Consider the following 18,802-nt stretch of genomic DNA (forward strand, 5'->3'; position numbering starts at 1 on the left):
AACAACCATGTGCTATGATTTTTGTAGCATGAAGGAATCGGGTTTGAGCCTCAAAATAAAGCCAAGAGATTACATTTAAGTCAATGCAGAGGTTAAGGGCAAATTGAAAGTTTAAAAGAAATTTTAATTGGTATTATATATAAGTTTGAAAAGAAGTTTAGAGGTTATATATTCCATCCACTCATTTACTGCAAGACAGAAACTTTAGTGTCCCTAAAATTGTCCCATTCCTATGATAGAGAGCCTGCTATCTTGCAAGATATGCCTTCCAATTTGTAATAGCTCCAGATGTTGAAAAGTTCTCCCTTATAATGAGATGCTTGCATATTTTATGGATATATTTTTTGGGGGGAGAGATATATGTAAATGTGTGTGTATATATAAATGTATACACTTTTGCATATATGTATGTATACAGGCATATATATATATATATATATATACATACATACATATATATATCCTATATATGTGTTTGTTTATATCTATCTATCTACCTATGAGATTTTTCTCTCCTACAATAGTTAAATGTATGTTAACACTATTTCACAAACATCCATTTAATGTCTTTTACTGTTCTGGTATTGTGCTAAGTTTGAGAGAGGGAATACTACAATCTCCATGAGAAAACAGGTTTTCAAAGGCTAGGCAACTTAGCCAAGGTCACACAGTTATTAAATAACGGAGCAAGGATTTGGACATAAGCTATCTGGCCCTAGAACTTAAGCTGTTTGACCCTCAGACCAGGCCCCAGTTCCCTACATGATTCCTCTATAAATTGTGCAGGGGATCCAGATATAAGCCCAACTGATGATAAGAGAAAGTGACAAATGCTAACAGAAGACAGGGAAGAACAACGAATTCTGCTTGTTCAGTTTGGAAATGGTAGATTTTGAAGACATAGATATCATCAGTGCCAAAATAGTGTTATCTTAAATGTTGTCTCATCTATTTTAGGAGCAGTCTATTTCTCTTGCTATGACACAAACTTACATCTCAGTATTCCCCTGTCCTCACCACCAGTTTTGGAAAGTGCAAAATCCTCAGTACCACTGAGAAATGCCCTTATTACTCATCTTGCAAACATTTTTGGAACTGCTTAGATAACACTTTTGTACCTTCTGTTTGGGGAACATTCATCTCATCTCTCACCCTGCCAAAACTTCTCTGTTAACTGGATTTAAGACTGCATGATATAAAAGAGAAAATGGCCAGTTATTTTATATCTCTGTCCCTCTGTCTTAGAAGATACACTCTTCATGGAATTGTGAGACAGATGCTTGTATAAGATGGATGCTTAAACTATAACGTTTGTAGGACTAAAGATAGTCTAATGAATTGGATCCAATGAGTATTTTAGTTTCTGCAAAGTAAGTGTGCAGGAGAAATTGAACAAAGGAAAATTCCTGGCTGTGCTACAATGTAACTTTTTATTTATATGGTATTTATTTGACAACTCTGAATAAGGCAACCCAGTCATTTGAGATGAAAAACAGGGTTTCCAATATGTAAATTTCTCCTCCTCTCCTCTCCTTTCCTCTTCCCTTCCCTTCTTCCATGGCCTGTTTTGTTTGTTTGTTTGTTTGAAGTAAAAAGCTGACACCTTTCTGAGATTTTCAGGATTTAGCAATCTAACTGTCAAGTGAAAGCTGAGCTTAAAACTTGCCCCTTCCAGGAAGCCCTCTGTGGTTGACTCAACCCAACACTACTAATCTCCTTATGTTGACGTTTCTGCTTCTCTGCCTATTTGAAATCATTCAAGGCCTCACCATCCTCATGGTACCATGATACCATGGTTCATGGTAATAGTTAACCTAAGCATTTACAGTGTTCCTTTCATATATATTTTCTCATTTACCCCTTAAAACAATCTTATGAGTTTTGAAGTATTCATGTTTATACTGTTTAGGAAATAGGCTCAATGAGTTTAAAATAGCTGCTTTGAGGTCACAGGGAGTGGATCAGGATTTGAACTCTAGTCCTTTAACACTAGGGTCACCTGTCGCCTTGTAATATGAATCCCTCCTCAGAGTCCCCTTCTCCCCACAGTGGATTACCTCCATTCTCTATTCACGGAACAACAGACTGGTTCCAAATAGGAAAAGGAGTACGTCAAGGCTGTATATTGTCACCCTGCTTATTTAACTTATATGCAGAGTACATCATGAGAAATGCTGGGCTGGAGGAAACACACGCTGGAATCAAGATTGCCGGGAGAAATATCAATAACCTCAGATATGCAGATGACACCACCCTTATGGCAGAAAGTGAAGAAGAACTAAAAAGCCTCTTGATGAAAGTAAAAGAGGAGAGTGAAAAAGTTGCTTAAAGCTCAACATTAAGAAAACGAAGATCATGGCATCCAGTCCCATCACTTCATGGCAGATAGATGGGGAAACAGTGGAAAGAGTGACACTTTATTTTGGGGGGCTCCAAAATCACTGCAGATGGTGACTGCAGCCATGAAATTAAAAGATGCTTACTCCTTGGAGGGAAAGTTATTACCAACCTAGACAGCATATTAAAAAGCAGAGACATTATTTTGCCAAAATGGTCCATCTAGTCAAGGCTATGGTTTTTCCAGTGGTCATGTATGGATGTGAGAGTTGGACTATAAAGATAGCTGGGCACCGAAGAATTGATGCTTTTGAACTGTGGTGTTGGAGAAGACTCTTGAGAGTCCCTTGGACTGCAAGGAGATCCAGCCAGTCCATCCTAAAGGAGATCAGTCCTGGGTGTTCATTGGAAGGACTGGTGCTGAGGCTGAAACTCCAATACTTTGGCTACCTGGTGCGAAGAGCTGAGTCATTTGAAAAGACCCTAATGTTGGGAAAGATTGAGGGCGGGAGGAGAAGGGGACGACAGAGAATGAGACGGTTGGATGGCATCACCGACTCGATGGATGTGGATTTGGGTGGGCTCCGGGAGTTGGTGATGGGCAGGGAGGCCTGGCGTGCTGCGGTTCATGGGGTCGCAGAGTCAGACACAACGGAGTGACTGAACTGACTGCACTATTCTTCCGTATTGTTTGGTTATGCCTTTGTTCTAGCACTTACCATATTGTATATGGGAAACTGAACGTAGAGATGGGATTGATGGTTTGTTTTGTTTTTGATGGCTTTTTCCCTTGCTAGATTATAAACTTCTTAAGGTTTGAAATCTTCTCTTTTTCATCCCAGTCCCCTGTACTTCATCTGGCTCCTTGCACATAGTTACAGTATACTTCATGTTCATGAAATACACGCACCAAAATAATTGTTGATGGCTCACGGTAAAGAATCTGCCTGCCAATGCAGGAGACACAGGAGACATGAATTCGATCCCTGGGCCGTGATGATCCTCTGGAGGAGGAAATAGCAACTCACTCTAGTATTCTTGGCTGAAAAAAATCCCATGGACAGAGGAGCCTGGTGGGCTGCAGTCCATGGGGTCACAGTGAGTTGGACACGACTGAGCATCTAAGCCCAAGAATACAACAAAATACTAAGTAGAACCTAGTCCAGAGGCACATTCTTAGTAACTTCAAAAAAATATTGAATTATGGTAAAATGCCAGATAAATCCAATGGAAATTATTACAGGATTTAAAAGCCATGCTTTTTAGGAAGAAGGCTAAATAATTGAAATTTATAGTTTATTTGAGAAATGAAGGTGAGAAAATTAAGAGGTGAGACCGAAAAGTAGCCCGAGAGACCTTCCATATCCCAAAGAAGATGGAAACTGTGTGAGCTCCACCATTATGTTGGAAAATGATTACTCACGAAACGAGGCTGGGTTCCGGCACTCCACGTTATCTGATTCTGGGGCCATGGTGAGCTTTATTGTTTTGGAGTTGAAAGATGTTTGTGAGAAGGATATGATTAAGCTGCTCCCCATTCTGCTAAATATATGGGCAAAGAGAATCCAGTGAGTCAGGTAACACAGGGGAGTAACTTTCCATTCTACGTTTGGGAGTTGCAAGGGGAACTTTTTGTTTACCCAGTCCTCTTGAGATTTGTCGACGAGAAGAAAAAAACCATCTGTAGAGATGCATTTCAAGAAGTCAATTATTTTCATACTCGCATTTATTGACCCTTTACTGTTTATACACACAGTGCCAGGCACTGTTTATACACACTTTACATGTAATACCGTTCCAAATCCTCAAAACAAGCCTTTGTGTTAGATAGCATGATATTCCCGTTTCACAGAGGGAGAAGCTGTGATACAGACGGGCTAAGGACCTTGCCAACATTTTTCAAAACAGCTAGAAAGCAAAATCAAGACGTTGAACCTAGGCAGTCAAGGCACCAGAGCCCCTGATCAAAATCAGTATGCACGCTCTCAAAGTGTCTTCTAAATACTTGATTTGATAATTTCCCTGTAAACATACAAAGGGTGTTATTACTTCTGTTCTTATATAACAATAATTCACTTTGTTTGAATCATTAAAACTAGATTAAGATGTACATGATCTCTGATAGCCAATGTAAGCTTAGAGAAGACCTACGGGAGTTTAAATGTTCCAATTTCTTTATGACTAACTGAATCCTGTCCTCGATTAAAAGGAAAGTTGTTTCTATGAGAAAATAATTTCACTTGGATTTCCAGAGAAGCTGGCTAAGGTTTATATAGGAATATTTCATATATGCATTTTCTTTTCTTTAAAGAAATGTGTAAAATTCCAACAAAACAGATATCCCAGAGCCATTGATCAACAGATTTGGAAAATTTCCTGGAGAGATTCTTCTCAACACCCAGACTCCTGATATCCCAATTTCAGCCACAAGGAGGACAAGAGAACAACTATGGATGTTTGTGTGAAGGATACATTAAAGAATAGAAGCAACATATTCTCTAAATGATAAAATTATACAAGGATGCTGTCGTCTTTGTTTTTTTAAATCAAAATACATGTAGGAGTGATACGCAAAAGAATAAAGCTTCTCTTTTATACTCCCAAATGTAAAACATAATCAAAACCTACTTTTTTGCAGGATGGCTTTCTTAAATAAATGAGCAGAAGGATGAATTATGTGACTATAAATAAACCCACTGACATATAATAAAGCAAAGTTCGATTGTTTTATGGAACCCTTGGATATATTTATAGCCAGGTTAACAGTCACCTGTATTTTTTCAGGACTTGGATTTCATTTCACATTATGAGAGTTGAGTTGTTTTTGTTTTTCCCTCTTCCCTAAACTTACTCTTTGGAACTGTGTTTCAAGAGAAATGTAAGGATTTCTATTCTGTATATTTGGGGAGAAAAAGGGTCCTTGCCAGAATTTAGGGCTCACAGAGAAACAGACTGCCCCAGTGCTTCCTGTGTCTGTACCATCAGATCAGCTGTACCTGCAGCCAACACCTGAATGGGCGTCTCTCGCCAGCAGCAACGTGGAAAGCTGGAGGCTATGCAAAGCGAGAAAAGGAGTGTGCAGGCATGGAGACAGAAAGTGTTGTGAGAGACTGACAGGGCAATGGCGCATTAGATTCCTGGCACCTGACACCATTAAGTACTATTGTGGAGCGTATTTTAGGCTCCAGAAAATTCCCCAGAGTACTTCATAGCTGAGGTTTCCACCAGGTGGCTCAGTGGTAAAATAACTTGCCTGCCAATGCAGGAGACACAGGTTCGATCCCTGGGTCGGGAAGATCGCTGGAGGAGGAAATGGCACCCCACTCCAGTATTCTTGCCTGGGAAATCCATGGACAGAGGAGCCTGGTGGGCTGCAGTCCATGGGGTCACAGAGTCAGACGTAACCGAGCGACTGCACGGGTACGCACGCACCCACCAAAGCAAGACAGAGAGTGTCAGATGGATCAGGATTCTCGTATCTTATCTTGGGACAGTCTTTTTTGGGGGGAGAGGAGAGGAAAGGGGAGATTAAAATGGGGAGAAGGAATCTATAGTGCCAAATTCTGCAGCCTGAAATAATAGAGAAACCGAGCTATTAACCCAGGCAAATCCAGCCACAGGACCTTTTTTTTTTTTTTTAAAGCTGCATTTCATTCAGAAACTTAAGGCTCCAAAAAGTCTGGTTAGGATGCCATGGCAGTTTATCCAAGTGGAGCTAAGCGTGGTTGTTCCTGTGAAATTATTTATACTTTTCAACTTTAAATCTGTGGTGAGCATAACGTTTCTAAATCTATTTTTCTTTCTATCTTAAAAACAGACTCTCATCTTCATGTAGCTGCATGCTTCATTCCTAAGTGTTCTCACTCAAAGGACCCACTAGAAAAGATAACTCAGAGGGAAAGAGGGGAGCCTTTTGTGATGGTCCAGGTGAAGACAAATCCCTTTAACCAGGTCTGCAGATGCAGACAGTATCTAGGGGTTATCCCTGGAGCTAAAAATCTAAACAACAACCACCAACTTAATAGATCAGCCTAATATAAACTCGGGGCTTCCAAGGTGGCTCAGTTGGTAAAGAATCCACCTACCGATGCAGGAGATACAGGTTCAATCCCTGGGTCAGGAAGATCCTCTGGATAAGGAAATGGCAACCCAGCCCAGTATTCTTGCCTGGAAAATTCCATGGACAGGGGAACTACTGAACCATGGTGGGCTACAGCCCATGAGATCGCAGAGAGTCAGACACGACTGAGTGACTGAACGTGCACATGCAGTGTAAACTCTAATAGACCTGAGAATGACGTGATTAGAAAAGAAGTCTAAGTAGGAACATGTTAACTAGAGGAAGAGAGAAGGAGAGAAAGAAAATGAAAAAAAAATATTTTCAACAATGTGTTAAATTGGAGGAGGACATTGTTTTTTATCAGGATAATTGTGGATTACCACTTTAAAGAGAAAGAAGAAAAATAAACCAGTCTTGCATTTGTCCTCTTGATATATATTCTCTGTGTTCTACTCGGTCCCCAAGTGGAATCAACCTTACCAGAATTCACAGATACTTCTTCTGACATTTTATGAAAAGTAAATAAATAAATGATAAGTATGACAAGTAAAATGAATAGTTCCAGCTGTGACGCACCAGTGGCATTTCCAGATTTTGTACTGCATTAAGGATTTATTTTTCACTTTGTTGCCTAGCAGAGAATTAATTGGAAGGTCCATCTAAACTTCCCATCCTTCCTTGGGATTAAGGGAAAAAAATACAGTCTCCAATACTCAGTGCCAATTCAGAAAAGAAGAAAAGCATTAAGTGGGTAGGTGGTCAACTCATGATCTCTGCAAATATGTGTCTCTGGGGGTCAGTGTCACTAAAGCCAGATAAATATGTCAGTGGAATGAATGGTATATTAAAAAATATGCATATAAGGTTAGAAGGGCTTCCCTGGTGTCTCAGCTGGTAAAGAATCCCGCTGCAACTCAGAAGACATGAGTTCAGTCTCTGGATTAGGAAGATCCCATGGAGAAGGAAATGGCAACCCACTCCAGTATTTTTGCCTGGGAAATCCCATGGACAGAGAAGCCTAGTGGGCTACAAGGCCATGGGGTTGCAGGAGTCAGACACAACTTAGCAACTAACCACATCACATGAGGTTGGAAATTGATTCCTTGCATGCATTAATGCAGCAAATGTTTACTGAGCTTCTACTCTGTGCTACCCACTCTTGTGCACACAGAAAATATAGGGGAGACCAAGGCAAAGGTTCAACTTCCAGGGAACGTCCAGTCTTTTTAAAGAGACCATGAACAAATATAAATAAAATAATTTCAGAAAGTGGAGTGCTTTGAGGAAAACAGAACATGGTCATGGGATAAAGTACCTTTTGGGGTGGTTGTAGCTTACTTTAGATGAGGGTTAGAGAGGGCTTCTGAGGAGGTCACATCTGTAATGAAAATCTTAGGGAAGAGTGTTCCAGAGAAGAGGGCCCAGCATGTTTAAAGGCCTTGAGTTGGGAAAGAGCTTTGCACATTCAAGAGCAAAAAGCAGGTCCAGGAGACTGTGGCGTAGAGAGTAAGAGGTCATCTGGAAGAAGATGGAGTTGGACAACTAGGTATAAGCCAGGTCATCTAGGTCTCTTTAAGGCCATGATACAGAGACAAAGTCCAAAGCGCTGTGAGATTCCATCTGGAGGAGGACATCAAGGAGTGGTTGGATTGAATGGGAATTATCATTGACGTTAATGGAGGATGCCTAGGATATTAATATGGTGGGTTTTTTTTTCACTTTTGTCGTAATAGTTGCCTGAGACCCTAAACACGTACTTAACCTTCTTGGAGTTTTAGCTTATTTTTCTATTAAACAAAAATTACTGCCACTCTACTGCTATGCCAGATGCTATGTATACATTATCTCAATTAATATTCCCAAGAACCTTATAAGGGGAGGAGGTACTATTCTCATTTTACAGAGAAGGAAATCTGGTCTTAAATCAGGGTATAAATCAGGTCTCCATCAATCACCCCTCTGTCTTATTGTGCTGCTGTTGAGTACATGTTGCTAGTTTAAAACATAATGTTCATGGGCCACAGCCCAAAGGCATGAAAGATCACGAATGAGGGCCATCTCATTGGAGGCTGTGGATCTTGAATCACCCTTACAGCCAAGAGCCAGAGCAGCTGGGATGACTGTGCACCATTTACTGCAGGCAGCAGGCATCTTCAGGAGAACACCGATTTCCTAACCAGAGCACCAAGTCACCATCACAAAGTCTCAAAGGGACTTGATATTTGACTTTGAAGGCAAATCATTTCTAGGTTTGATATCTTTATGTTAGAGACAGATAATGCTAACTTATTTAACATCTCTTCAAGGTGCCCCAAGAATGAATAATCTCTTATTCTCAGTCAGGAGGCCTGAGATGTTTCTTGAGAGCAGGAATATGATAGGTGCTATAAACTTCTTTTTAAAAAAGAAATGCTGCATAAGTGCTGTGTGTGTGTGTGTGTGCATGTCTCTCTCGCTATCTATCTATATATATATACACACATATATATACACACGCAAATATATATATATATATATATATGCATGCTCAGTTGCTTCAGTCATGTCCAACTCTTTGTGACTGCATGGGCTATATCACCTGCCAGGCTCCTCTGTCCATGGAATTCTTCAGGCAAGAATACTGGAGTGGGTTGCCATGCCCTCCTTCAGGGAATCTTCCTAACCCAGGGATCACACCCACGCCACTTATGTCTGCATTCACAGGTAGGTTCTTTAATACTAGCGCCACCTGGAAGCCTGTATATAAATATATATAATCAAGCGTTGAAGAATTGATGCTTTTGAACTGTGGTGTTGGAGAAGACTCTTGAGAGTCCCTTAGACTGCAAGGAGATCCAACCAGTCCATCCTAAAGGAAATCAGTCCCGAATATTCATTGGAAGGACTGATGCTGAAGCTGAAGCTCCAGTACTTTGGCCCCCTGATGTGAAGAACTGACTCACTGGAAAAGACCCTGATGCTGGGAAAGATAGGAGGTGGGAGGAGAAGGGGATGACAAGAGGATGAGATGGTTGGATGGCATCACCGACTCGATGGACATGAGTTTGAGCAAGCTCTGGGGGTTGGTGATGGACAGGGAGGCCTGATGTGCTGCAATCCTCGGGGTGGCAAAGAGTCAGACAGGACTGAGCTACTGAACAGAACTGAAGACATATAGACATGATTTAACCAGCCAGTGTCCTATAGTGTATATGATGTGATTTAGACAGCAAGTATTATTTCCTTACTTCTCCATCCCGGCCCCATCCCCAAATATCCGGTGCTTTTATGACTAAGGGGAGTGGAAAGGAGGGAGTCAGAGGCAGCAACAGCAAGACCCGGGAGTCCAGGAGGCTGTCGGGCTTCTGTATCACTCTCAACCGCGCAGTGAGAAGTTGGGGGGTGAGGGATGGGATGAAGGCTGCCTTGCGCAGAATATCACAGTTTGCTGGCCGAGCTCTGGTCGGCTTCCTCCTGGAGTAACAGATGGCCACTGCGGGCTCGCCAAGCTTCTTCCTGCCTCTCCGCTCTCCCCTGCAGGTTCAGCCCGGATGTAAAAGCCGCACTGTCTTTTGTGCCAAGTCCTGGAGGCCCGGAGGCTCTACCCTCCGGGGGCAGCGTGCCTCTAAGGCCAGGGCAGGCCAGACCAGTCACTCTTTCGCCAGCCGACTCAGCCCTCACCTCTTCTGAAGTTCTTGGACCAGCCAACTCCTGGGTCCTGAATTCCCAGAACATCCTGCCCACCAGGGGTGGAATCTACCTTCTCCAAGGCCCTCCCCTGGGGGGCGGGGGGCGCATCAAACCTCTCACCCTCCGCGGGGTCCTGGGGTCCACCTCGCCGCCTTCACCTTCACCTTCGAGAACCAGGACGCGCTGCCGACATTCGCCCCTCGGTTGGGCTCGTATCCCCTTCGCCCCCAAAGAGGCACGTCCCCGGAGAGTGGCGGCGCGGTGCTGACCACCAGGCCAGGAGGAGCGCGCGCGCGCTCGGGCACTACCGCGTGCAAGCCGCTCCGGCGCTCCTGCTGACTCAAGGGGTTGATTTTTATTTCTGTCTGGGGAGACTTCAGCCTTCGCTGCCGCCTGCATTTTTTTTTTTTTTTTTCTTTCCAACTGCCGGAGTTTGGCTTAATATGCCTGGGAGAGGAGCAGGGATCGGGCGATCAAAAGGCGCAGCGCGCGCGCGCGCACACACACACACACGCTTGTGCTCACTCCTCCGGTAGGGAGCCGAGCGTGAGCAGGCAGGGTGTTGGTGCGCGCGCGTAGCTCGCGCGGGGGGTAGACCAGCGTGCACTTGAATGGGGAGGGCCGGGATTCCGGGGCGCTCGGGCCCCTCCTCCCTCCGAGCCAGCCAGTCCCTCGGCCGAGCGCTCGGGCTGCCCTGATTTGCTCTCGGGAGTGCGCTATTTGCATACGACTTGCCCATTCGTGAATCTGGCGCCCCAACTCCTCGCTTCGCTTCACCTGTGCCTCCCGGTTCCGCGCGCTTTGCAGGCGCCCGCCCGCCTCCCGGCCAACTCGGCCGCCCGCCGGGCACCTCCTCGCGCGCCTTCGCGGCTCCCCCACCCCGCCTCTCTGCGCCCGGGCCACGTCGGTTTGGGTGGCCGCTCCGCGCTGGGTTCCTCCTCCTCCTCCTCTTCTCTGTCTCTCCGGTCGTTCTTGTTCCTATCTTCCTCCGGCGGCTGCTGCCTTTTCATCCCGTTGAGAAACCCGGCCCGCAGGCGGCTGCTCCGTGGCGCTCTTCCAGAACACGCAGGGTTCACAGCCTCCGCCCCCCGGAGCCCTTCCACCGAGACTCCGAGGACCCCGCGAAGAACTCTCAGCATCTGCAGCCCCCCTTTTCCTGGGAGTTCTGCATTGCATCGCTCGCCAAGTTGGGGAAAAAAAATGTTCAAACTGCTCGGATGTTGGGATAAACTAAGCTGAACCTACTTGGGTCTCCTGCCGTCTCCTCTTCTTCTTCCTTCATTTCCACCTTCCCTCCGTGTGGCTTCCCGGAGTGTGCAGTTAAGTCATCCGACCCGAGGTGCCCCGCGGAGACCAGGAGGAGCTGGAAGGGCCTCCCCTGACATGTGTGGCATTCCGGGGCTCCCTAGGAGGGTTGCTATACCTGGGTGTACTTTGGCATCGTAAATTTCAGCTCCAAGAAAGGGGAGCTTTTGCCTCATTTTTTTTTTTAAGTAGTTTTTTTCCCCCCATCATCTGTCTTGAAAACGCTCATTCCTTCCCTGTTTTCCAAAATCCGGGCAAGTATCCCTTCTGCTATGATGGGTCCCTGGGCATCATGAACTTAATTATTCCTCACTGGCTGGAATTCAAACTGCCCATCTGTGGTGGTCCTGTGCGTTGACCATGCACCTGAGAATCCACGCGAGACGGAGCCCTCCTCGCCGGCCGGCCTGGACGCTTGGGATCTGGTCCCTTTTCTGGGGATGTATCGTCAGCTCTGTGTGGAGTTCCTCTAATGTAGCCTCCTCCTCCTCCTCGCCGGGGTCTCACTCTCAGCACGAGCACCATTTCCATGGCAGCAAGCATCACTCAGTGCCTATTTCTATCTATCGCTCCCCTGTTTCCCTTCGAGGAGGGCACGGTGGGTCTCTCTGCTCTTTATCGTTTTAATGGGGCATAGCAATTCCGTAACCCACTCGCCTTTCAGGTAATGTTAAGGGTGGGAAAAGAATTTGGAAAAAATTGGATTGAAAATCATGAAAAGCATCGCATGTGCATGAGGGAAGAAAATGCCCAATTTCCCCTATAAGCTGTTTTTTTCTGCCCCGTTCCCATTTTCTCTAATGGGTCCGCCCCACCTGGGCTGGCTTACTTATTCAGGGCTGCACAAGCACTGGTATTCTCCTGTTTGGACCCCCCTGCTTCCTTCACCCAACAGATGGCAGGCAACTTATCAGATAAGTCCCCATTGCTGCACTTTTGAGAATCCATTCATTCACCTTGTTTTTACCCTTCTTCTCCCTGATCTTGTTGGAGAGCTAGTCCTGGGAAAATAGCAGGCAGCAGGAATCCTTATGTCTTCAGCCTGAAGTTGACTGAACTGCTATAAAGTGGTTAAGGTTGGGGAAGGGGGGGAAAGCAGCTGAGTGTAGAGAGGCAGAAAATTTTTTTTTTATTTTTTTATTTTTAGAAAAAATTTTTTTAATAAACAGTGGTCATTACTGTTCATGTGCCCAGCTTTAAGTTTGTCCACATGTCAGATGGAGAGAGCAGCTATGATGAAAACTATACCCCTAATATTGCTAACTACCTGGGAGGAGGCAATGCATAAGATAAGGCAAAGTCCATTTATAATTTACCCAAGTGTAAATTGTTGCCACTTCAATCCCCCCACTGAGGGGAATTTGTTTCCACTAAGGGAAGCATGGGTGGGCTTGTTCACACCATGCAAGTATGATGTGTTTTGCTCTAAACGACCCTCCTTGCATAGCGAGTGAAAGAGGAGATCTCTGGCTCCTAAGATGAGAACTCAGCTTTCAGCAGGCTACCTCTGAAAAGGGTGATGTCCGCCGTGGAGGTTGGCGCTTGCTGTAGTAAACTGTTCTGAAGCTGCGTTGTTTGTTTACTATGCACTCCACTCTGACGGGGATCACAGAGCCCACCTGCAGGAGCAGCCCTCTGAGGAGCAGCGAGAGCAAACCGCCCTGGAGGTCCCCTGCCCTAGCGTGTATTTTGAAGACCTGTCACATCCAGACCCCACTGGGAACGTCCGCTCTTCCCACTGCCTCCCGGCGCTGGGTTCCTGCTCTGTGCTGTGCTGTCTGTAGTGTTAAGTGGAAGCACATGGAGAAAATGCCAGCACGTCCTCTTGCTCTGATTCTTTCTTTACATTTTATTTGATGGAGTCGTCAAGCGGCTCAGAGCTTGTACTAGTTGGTGGAGAGGAGGTGCTGGGGAGGAGGGAATGCTTGATCTGGTTGCTGTTTTCTCTGTGATTCCTGCTGGGTTTTGGTGTAGGCTTTCAGAAAAAAAGAAAAAAAAAAAAAAAACAAAAAAACACCGTAGGAGAGGAAAGTGCCACAACCACCAAAAAGGCAAAAGCAATTTCATGGAAATAGAAACTGTCAGTTTCTAAGGAGGAGAGGGACTGGCAGTTGGGGGTGGGATTGTAAAGGGTGAGAAAGGAAAAGAGAGGGGTGGGAGATGGAGGAAGCCAGACAGACCATTACTAATAGCCATAATTAAACGAGGAAACGCTCAGCGATAATTAGCTAAATTTTGCTAATTAGTGTAAATGATCAGCAGGGAGATGAAGATACGCATTTGTTAGAGGTTATATAGGCTGGCAGGGTCTGTATGCTTTCTGTTCGGGATATAAACAGTTAAAAGCAGCACGTAGTTAAGTGAGGGAATGTGTAGTACTTCCCTGGGATTCTGAAATCTGTCAATCTCTTCCTCTCCCCTTGGCTCCGTCCCCCTCCCTCTCTCAGTCAGCTGAGGGGCCTAGAGGGGTTGAGACCAGCACAGGTTAAACACAACTCTTCTCTATTTACTTTATTTCTTCCCTGATTGGTTGCTCAGGACCCTCTAGATCTTCTTAACTGGTTCCCAGTCTACTTCCTCATTAACCTACATCTGATAAGATTCCGAACCACAGAAAAAGGAGAACCAAGTAAGTAAATGATCAGAGACCCTAGAAAAGGTCCTCAGTTCCCATCAGAGCTGTAGAATGCAGTGAACTTAAGAATCTAGCATGACTGAAGACAAGACAGCTCACAAAATCAACTCTAGTATCTCCTTTCAGTCCTGAAGTTCCATCCCATTGATCTGGGCTTGGAGACTGGATGCATCTATATTAGGCAGGCTCCTTGCATGTTTAATTCATATTTGGGGGCTTGAAATCAAGAGAAGTAGCAAGCAACAAGACACCCCAAACTGTGGCTTCCATCCCATGTCTAAGCTGTGCCCTTTTCTGCCTGAAAGGACCAGAAGACCCCTCAGTGCTTCCTTAATGTCCCTCATTCTTACTTGGAGTACCCTTGCTTTCCCCTCGTCCAAGACGAAGCCTTAGCTATCAACAATTGTTTTCAAAACTGTTTTGGATGGAGGTGGTAGGAGGCTAATGGTTGTTACTCAGTTTCCTCCAACCTGATTCCAGAGTTAAAAGCAGCCATTTCTACTGTCTGTGAGAAAGTAAATGTCCTTCATTCTGGTATAAATGAACACTAGGACCTTGAGTCCAATAATGGTCTCTGGACTCAAGGAGATGTTTTTGTTTTGTTTTGTTTTGTTTTCCTACCCTTGTTCCCTTTGTCCATTTCCTGAGAACCTGGAGGTCCTCAGATTTGCCCTGTTAATGAGCACCTCCTTTGTCTAAAACCTCCTATCCTATAGTGAAACTCACACAAAAACAGATGGAAGAGAGAAATCCTCCAAATAGCTGATCTTCTATCCAGGCTTGATTCTGTTCTTTAAAAAATTTACTGTATATGGATTTTGCCTAAAATCTTGATCCCAGGGCAGCCTAGAGCAGGTTGAGCTCCTTTATAAGCTGGGGAGACTACAAGCACCCTGCTGGAATATGCAAAATAGTTTTAGGTGAAAATTGTGTCTCTGAATAGAATGAACTCTCTTCTCACTTGGGGTCTAGTAAGCTTTCACCCATTACTCGGTCCCTTCTCTGAGGCTTATTGCTTCCTTGCGTGCTCTCTTCTACTGAACTAACATTTATTGGGTATTTACTATGTGCTAGGCTGTGTGTAACCTGCTAAGGATAGAAAACTAAATAGGGCATTGTATCATTCAGCATGGAATAATTTCAGAAGTATTTGGATCATCTGTGAAAGATAAATGCTTCTGTAAATTTTAAAAATAGGAGGGATGGGACAAGGATCCAGATACCCAACCAAATTAACTACTATGAAATCTAAACATCCCTTGTGAAATGCAGATTTACAGTATTCTGTTATTCAAAATATCCTTCAGTTATTTTTCTTTCTCATCTTTACTTTCATACTTCTATGTCATGCCTGTTGAAGCTCCTAGGTAATTTAGTGCTGTGGGACATATAACTGGAGAAGGAAATGGCAACTCACTTCGGTATTCTTGCCTGGAAAATCCCATGGACAGAGGACCCAGGCGGCTGGATTCCATGAGGTTGCAAAGAGTCAGATACGACTTAGCAGCTGAGCATGCATGGGATGTATAGATATTGAAATACACTTGTTTACCAACCTTAAGTTTCATAGGTGAGTTTTCTGTATCTTTTCCCTCTCTCCCACCTTTAAGGAGAGTGGGACACATCCACTTAAAAGTGTCTCAATACAGTTTAAAAAAGTTTGCTCTGGAGCCTAGGTTTACTTAATATGTGACTTCTACTTTGTTTTCCACAGAATAGCAGAGCTTGCTGGCTTTTTAGACATTTGGGGGCATAAAACTCAGTTTTTTTTTTGTAAAAGAAAAAAATATACCACAATATATTAGAAGAAAGCCTCTTGACCAGAAACCTCTGTGTGTGTGTGTGTGTGTGTCTCTGTGTCTGTCTGTGCGTGTCTCTGTGTATGTGTGTGCCTGTGTGTCTGTGTGTGTGTCTGTGTATCTGTGTCTCTGTGTGTGTCTCTGTGTATGTGTGTGCCTGTCTGTGTCTGTGTGTGTGTCTGTGTATTTCTGTGTGTCTGTCTGTCTCTGTGTGTGTGTCTGTGTGTGTGTGTGTCTGTCTGTCTGTGTGTCTCTGTGTCTCTGTCTCTGTCTGTCTGTGTATGTGTCTCTGTGTATATGTGTGTCTGTCTGTGTATGTGTCTGTGTGTGTGTGTCTGTATGTGTAGGTAAGTCCTCTTTGAATCATCTTAGCAAAGGTGGTGGTAGTAGTCTGTCTTGTGACCCATTAGCCAGGAGTCTTTCTTACAGGAAATGATGCTTCTCATTCATTGTCACAGAGTTCCATCTCTGAAGTTTTTCCAAACTTGGGGCTTGTTTTGCTCTGATCTGTTTAGCACTTTCTGTTGCTCAGCCAGCTGCTTTCTAACCATTTTCTTTCTCCCTCCCTTCTTGGGATTCAGATTGCTGAATAATTCAGAGTGTTGGTTGACAGATAAAATGGTAAGATTTATATGTCTTTGGCCTTGGTGATGAATTAATTAAATTGGCTTCTCTTTCTCTGTCTTCTCTAGATGCTTTGTTTGGTGTCTCTAAAGTTTGCTGGCAAGTGGTTGCTCTGGAGATTAAATTGTTCTTGAAAGGCCAGTGTAGGAGGATTATACTATCCTAGTGTATATTTCTTTAGGACTTTTAATATAAATCTTTGTCGGCGTGGGCGATGGAGGTGAGGGCTGCTATATCCTAAGGAAAAGAGAAGAGGAAATTGGAACAGTTCTTTTTCAGGAAAAATAAACCCTTTACTGAACTGGCTGATGGCTGAAATTCAGTAGTAAGATCTTTGTTGTGTTATTGTCTGGAAGACATAACATATTATGTTTTACATTTTAATGAGTGAATTGATCAGACCTCAGCTTGTTTCACTAGAACTCTGTGTAATCAGGGAAAGAGGCAAATTTCTTAAGATAAAACTTGAACTTAACCATACTTCCTTTCTTATATTATTTTGTTAGGACTGCCATAAAAAAAAAAAATCATAGACTGGGTAGCTCAAACAACAGAAATTTATTTTCTCACAGATCTGGAGGCTGGAAGTCCAGCCTTTTGGCTTTGGCAGATTTTATTTCTTCTGAGGCCTCTCTCCTTGGCTTGCGGATGGCTGCCTTCTTACTGTGTCCCCTCCAGGGTCTGTCCTCCGTGTTCACTCATCTCTGATGTTTCCTTGTGTGTCCAAATTTCCTCTGCTGATAAGGATACTGGTCAGAGTGGATTAAGTTTCACTCAGAGCCCCATTTTAAGTTAATCACCCCTTTAAATGAGCTTCCCAGGTGGTTCAGCAGTAAAGAATTCTCCTGCCATTGCAGAAGACTCAAGAGACAAAGGTTCAATCCCTGGGTGGGAAAGATCCCCTGGAGAAGAAACTGGAAACCCACTCTAGTATTCTTGCCTGCAGAATCCCATGGACAGAGGATCCTGGTGGGCAGTCCATGGGGTCGTGAAGAGTGGGACATGACTGAGCGTGCATGCATGTACGCATGAACCCCTTTAAAGGCCCTTACTCCAAATGTAGTCATGATCTGAAGTCCTGGAGGTCTAGGCTTCAACATATGAATGTTGTGGGGGTACAGGTCAGCTCGTAGTACTCCTCCTCCCCCACCCCCAGGACCCAGTCATTGTAAAGTAAACAGGTACCATGCAGAGCATATCCTGGGAACTCAAACTTTTACAATGGGAAAATTAAACCTTCGGTGACAATGGTAGCAATTTACAAAACTGATAAGATGGATCCTCCTTGGGAAGAACCCTACTTACATACATGGAGACAGCGGCACCAGTGACTTTAGAGAAACTTGTGTTTGTTGCCTCTGTATTTCATGTAACCGAGCCTCTACTTTGATGTGCACACTGGCTGATCCTGCCGCATGCTCCGTAGACAGACTCCAATGCCCACCCTCCCCAGCTCTCTGTTGAGACCAGCTGCCATCCAGGCCTGACGCCCCTTCTCTTCCAGGGACTCCCTTTAATCAGCTACAGTGACTAACTCTTTTCCTTTCTCAAGACACATATTGCCAACTGTTTGCACATCTCACCCTACAGTGAAGAAGAAACAAATTTAATAAGTATGAATACTTTTATGAATATTTGGAAAAAAGTATGTCCTTTTAAAAATATGTCAATTTCAATATTTTTCCATTGAATTTCTTTCATGAAACTGTATTTTAAACTCACATGAAGGAAACTGTGTACTTCATGGGAGACAATTGAGAAAATATGTTGCAGTTATTACGCCCTTGCTGATATAAATCCCAAGCAAGGTATTCACCTCTTTGGGTAAAGGGAATGCATTTTCTTTTTGTATTCACATGTTTCTGAAAAATGATTTTGAGAATGTGTGCTAATAAGGATGGCAGGTAGATGCTGATGCACCTCTGAGGTGCAGAGAACTGTTAGGCGGGTTTGGGAACAGTCACTACAAGATTAGAGTTGGAGGAAATAGGTCTCAGCCTTTGCCTGTCGCTTAGGAGCCTTGTGAACCTGGATAAGTCAGTAGACTTGACTAAGACTCAGTATTTTATTCTTTTAACTGGAAATAGCATTAATAATACTTACCATACACGTATCACAGAATCGTATGAAAAATTAAACAAGTTGTGCTTTGTTTAATTTCTGTGTACAGACAAAACATGTTATGGGAATAGATTAATGATAATGCTCTTTCAGTTATTTGCATAAAATCCAGCTTCACTGTTGACTATTTGTAGGTTGGTAGATTGAAGTTAAAAACAAGTAAGTACTGGCTTTCTTCATTTCTTATCTGTAGTGACACTTTTTGCCTCCAAGGCAAGGAAAGGGAAATAGAAGAAAAATCTTACCATGTAC

At 43.9% G+C, this 18,802-nt stretch overlaps 1 protein-coding gene across 19 annotated transcripts in view; it reads left to right on the forward strand.

Annotated features, from left to right (window-relative positions):
* The window catches only part of NRXN3 (neurexin 3), a 1,842,793-nt gene that overhangs the window by 1,211,411 nt on the left and 612,580 nt on the right, over positions 1-18,802 (forward strand). For 4 of the 19 annotated variants that reach the window (XM_060418443.1, XM_012182163.5, XM_060418444.1 and 1 more), the window contains exon 1: positions 10,832-11,969. The exons of the other annotated variants lie outside the window; for them this stretch is intronic. In XM_060418443.1, the coding sequence (XP_060274426.1) occupies positions 11,732-11,969 (238 nt within the window). In that variant the 5' untranslated portion in view covers positions 10,832-11,731. Of the gene's footprint in view, positions 1-10,831; positions 11,970-18,802 lie in introns of those variants that run through there. 19 annotated transcript variants of the gene reach the window in all.

The sequence above is a fragment of the Ovis aries genome, chromosome 7 (assembly GCF_016772045.2).
Source record: "Ovis aries strain OAR_USU_Benz2616 breed Rambouillet chromosome 7, ARS-UI_Ramb_v3.0, whole genome shotgun sequence".
NCBI classification, from domain to species: domain Eukaryota; kingdom Metazoa; phylum Chordata; class Mammalia; order Artiodactyla; family Bovidae; genus Ovis; species Ovis aries.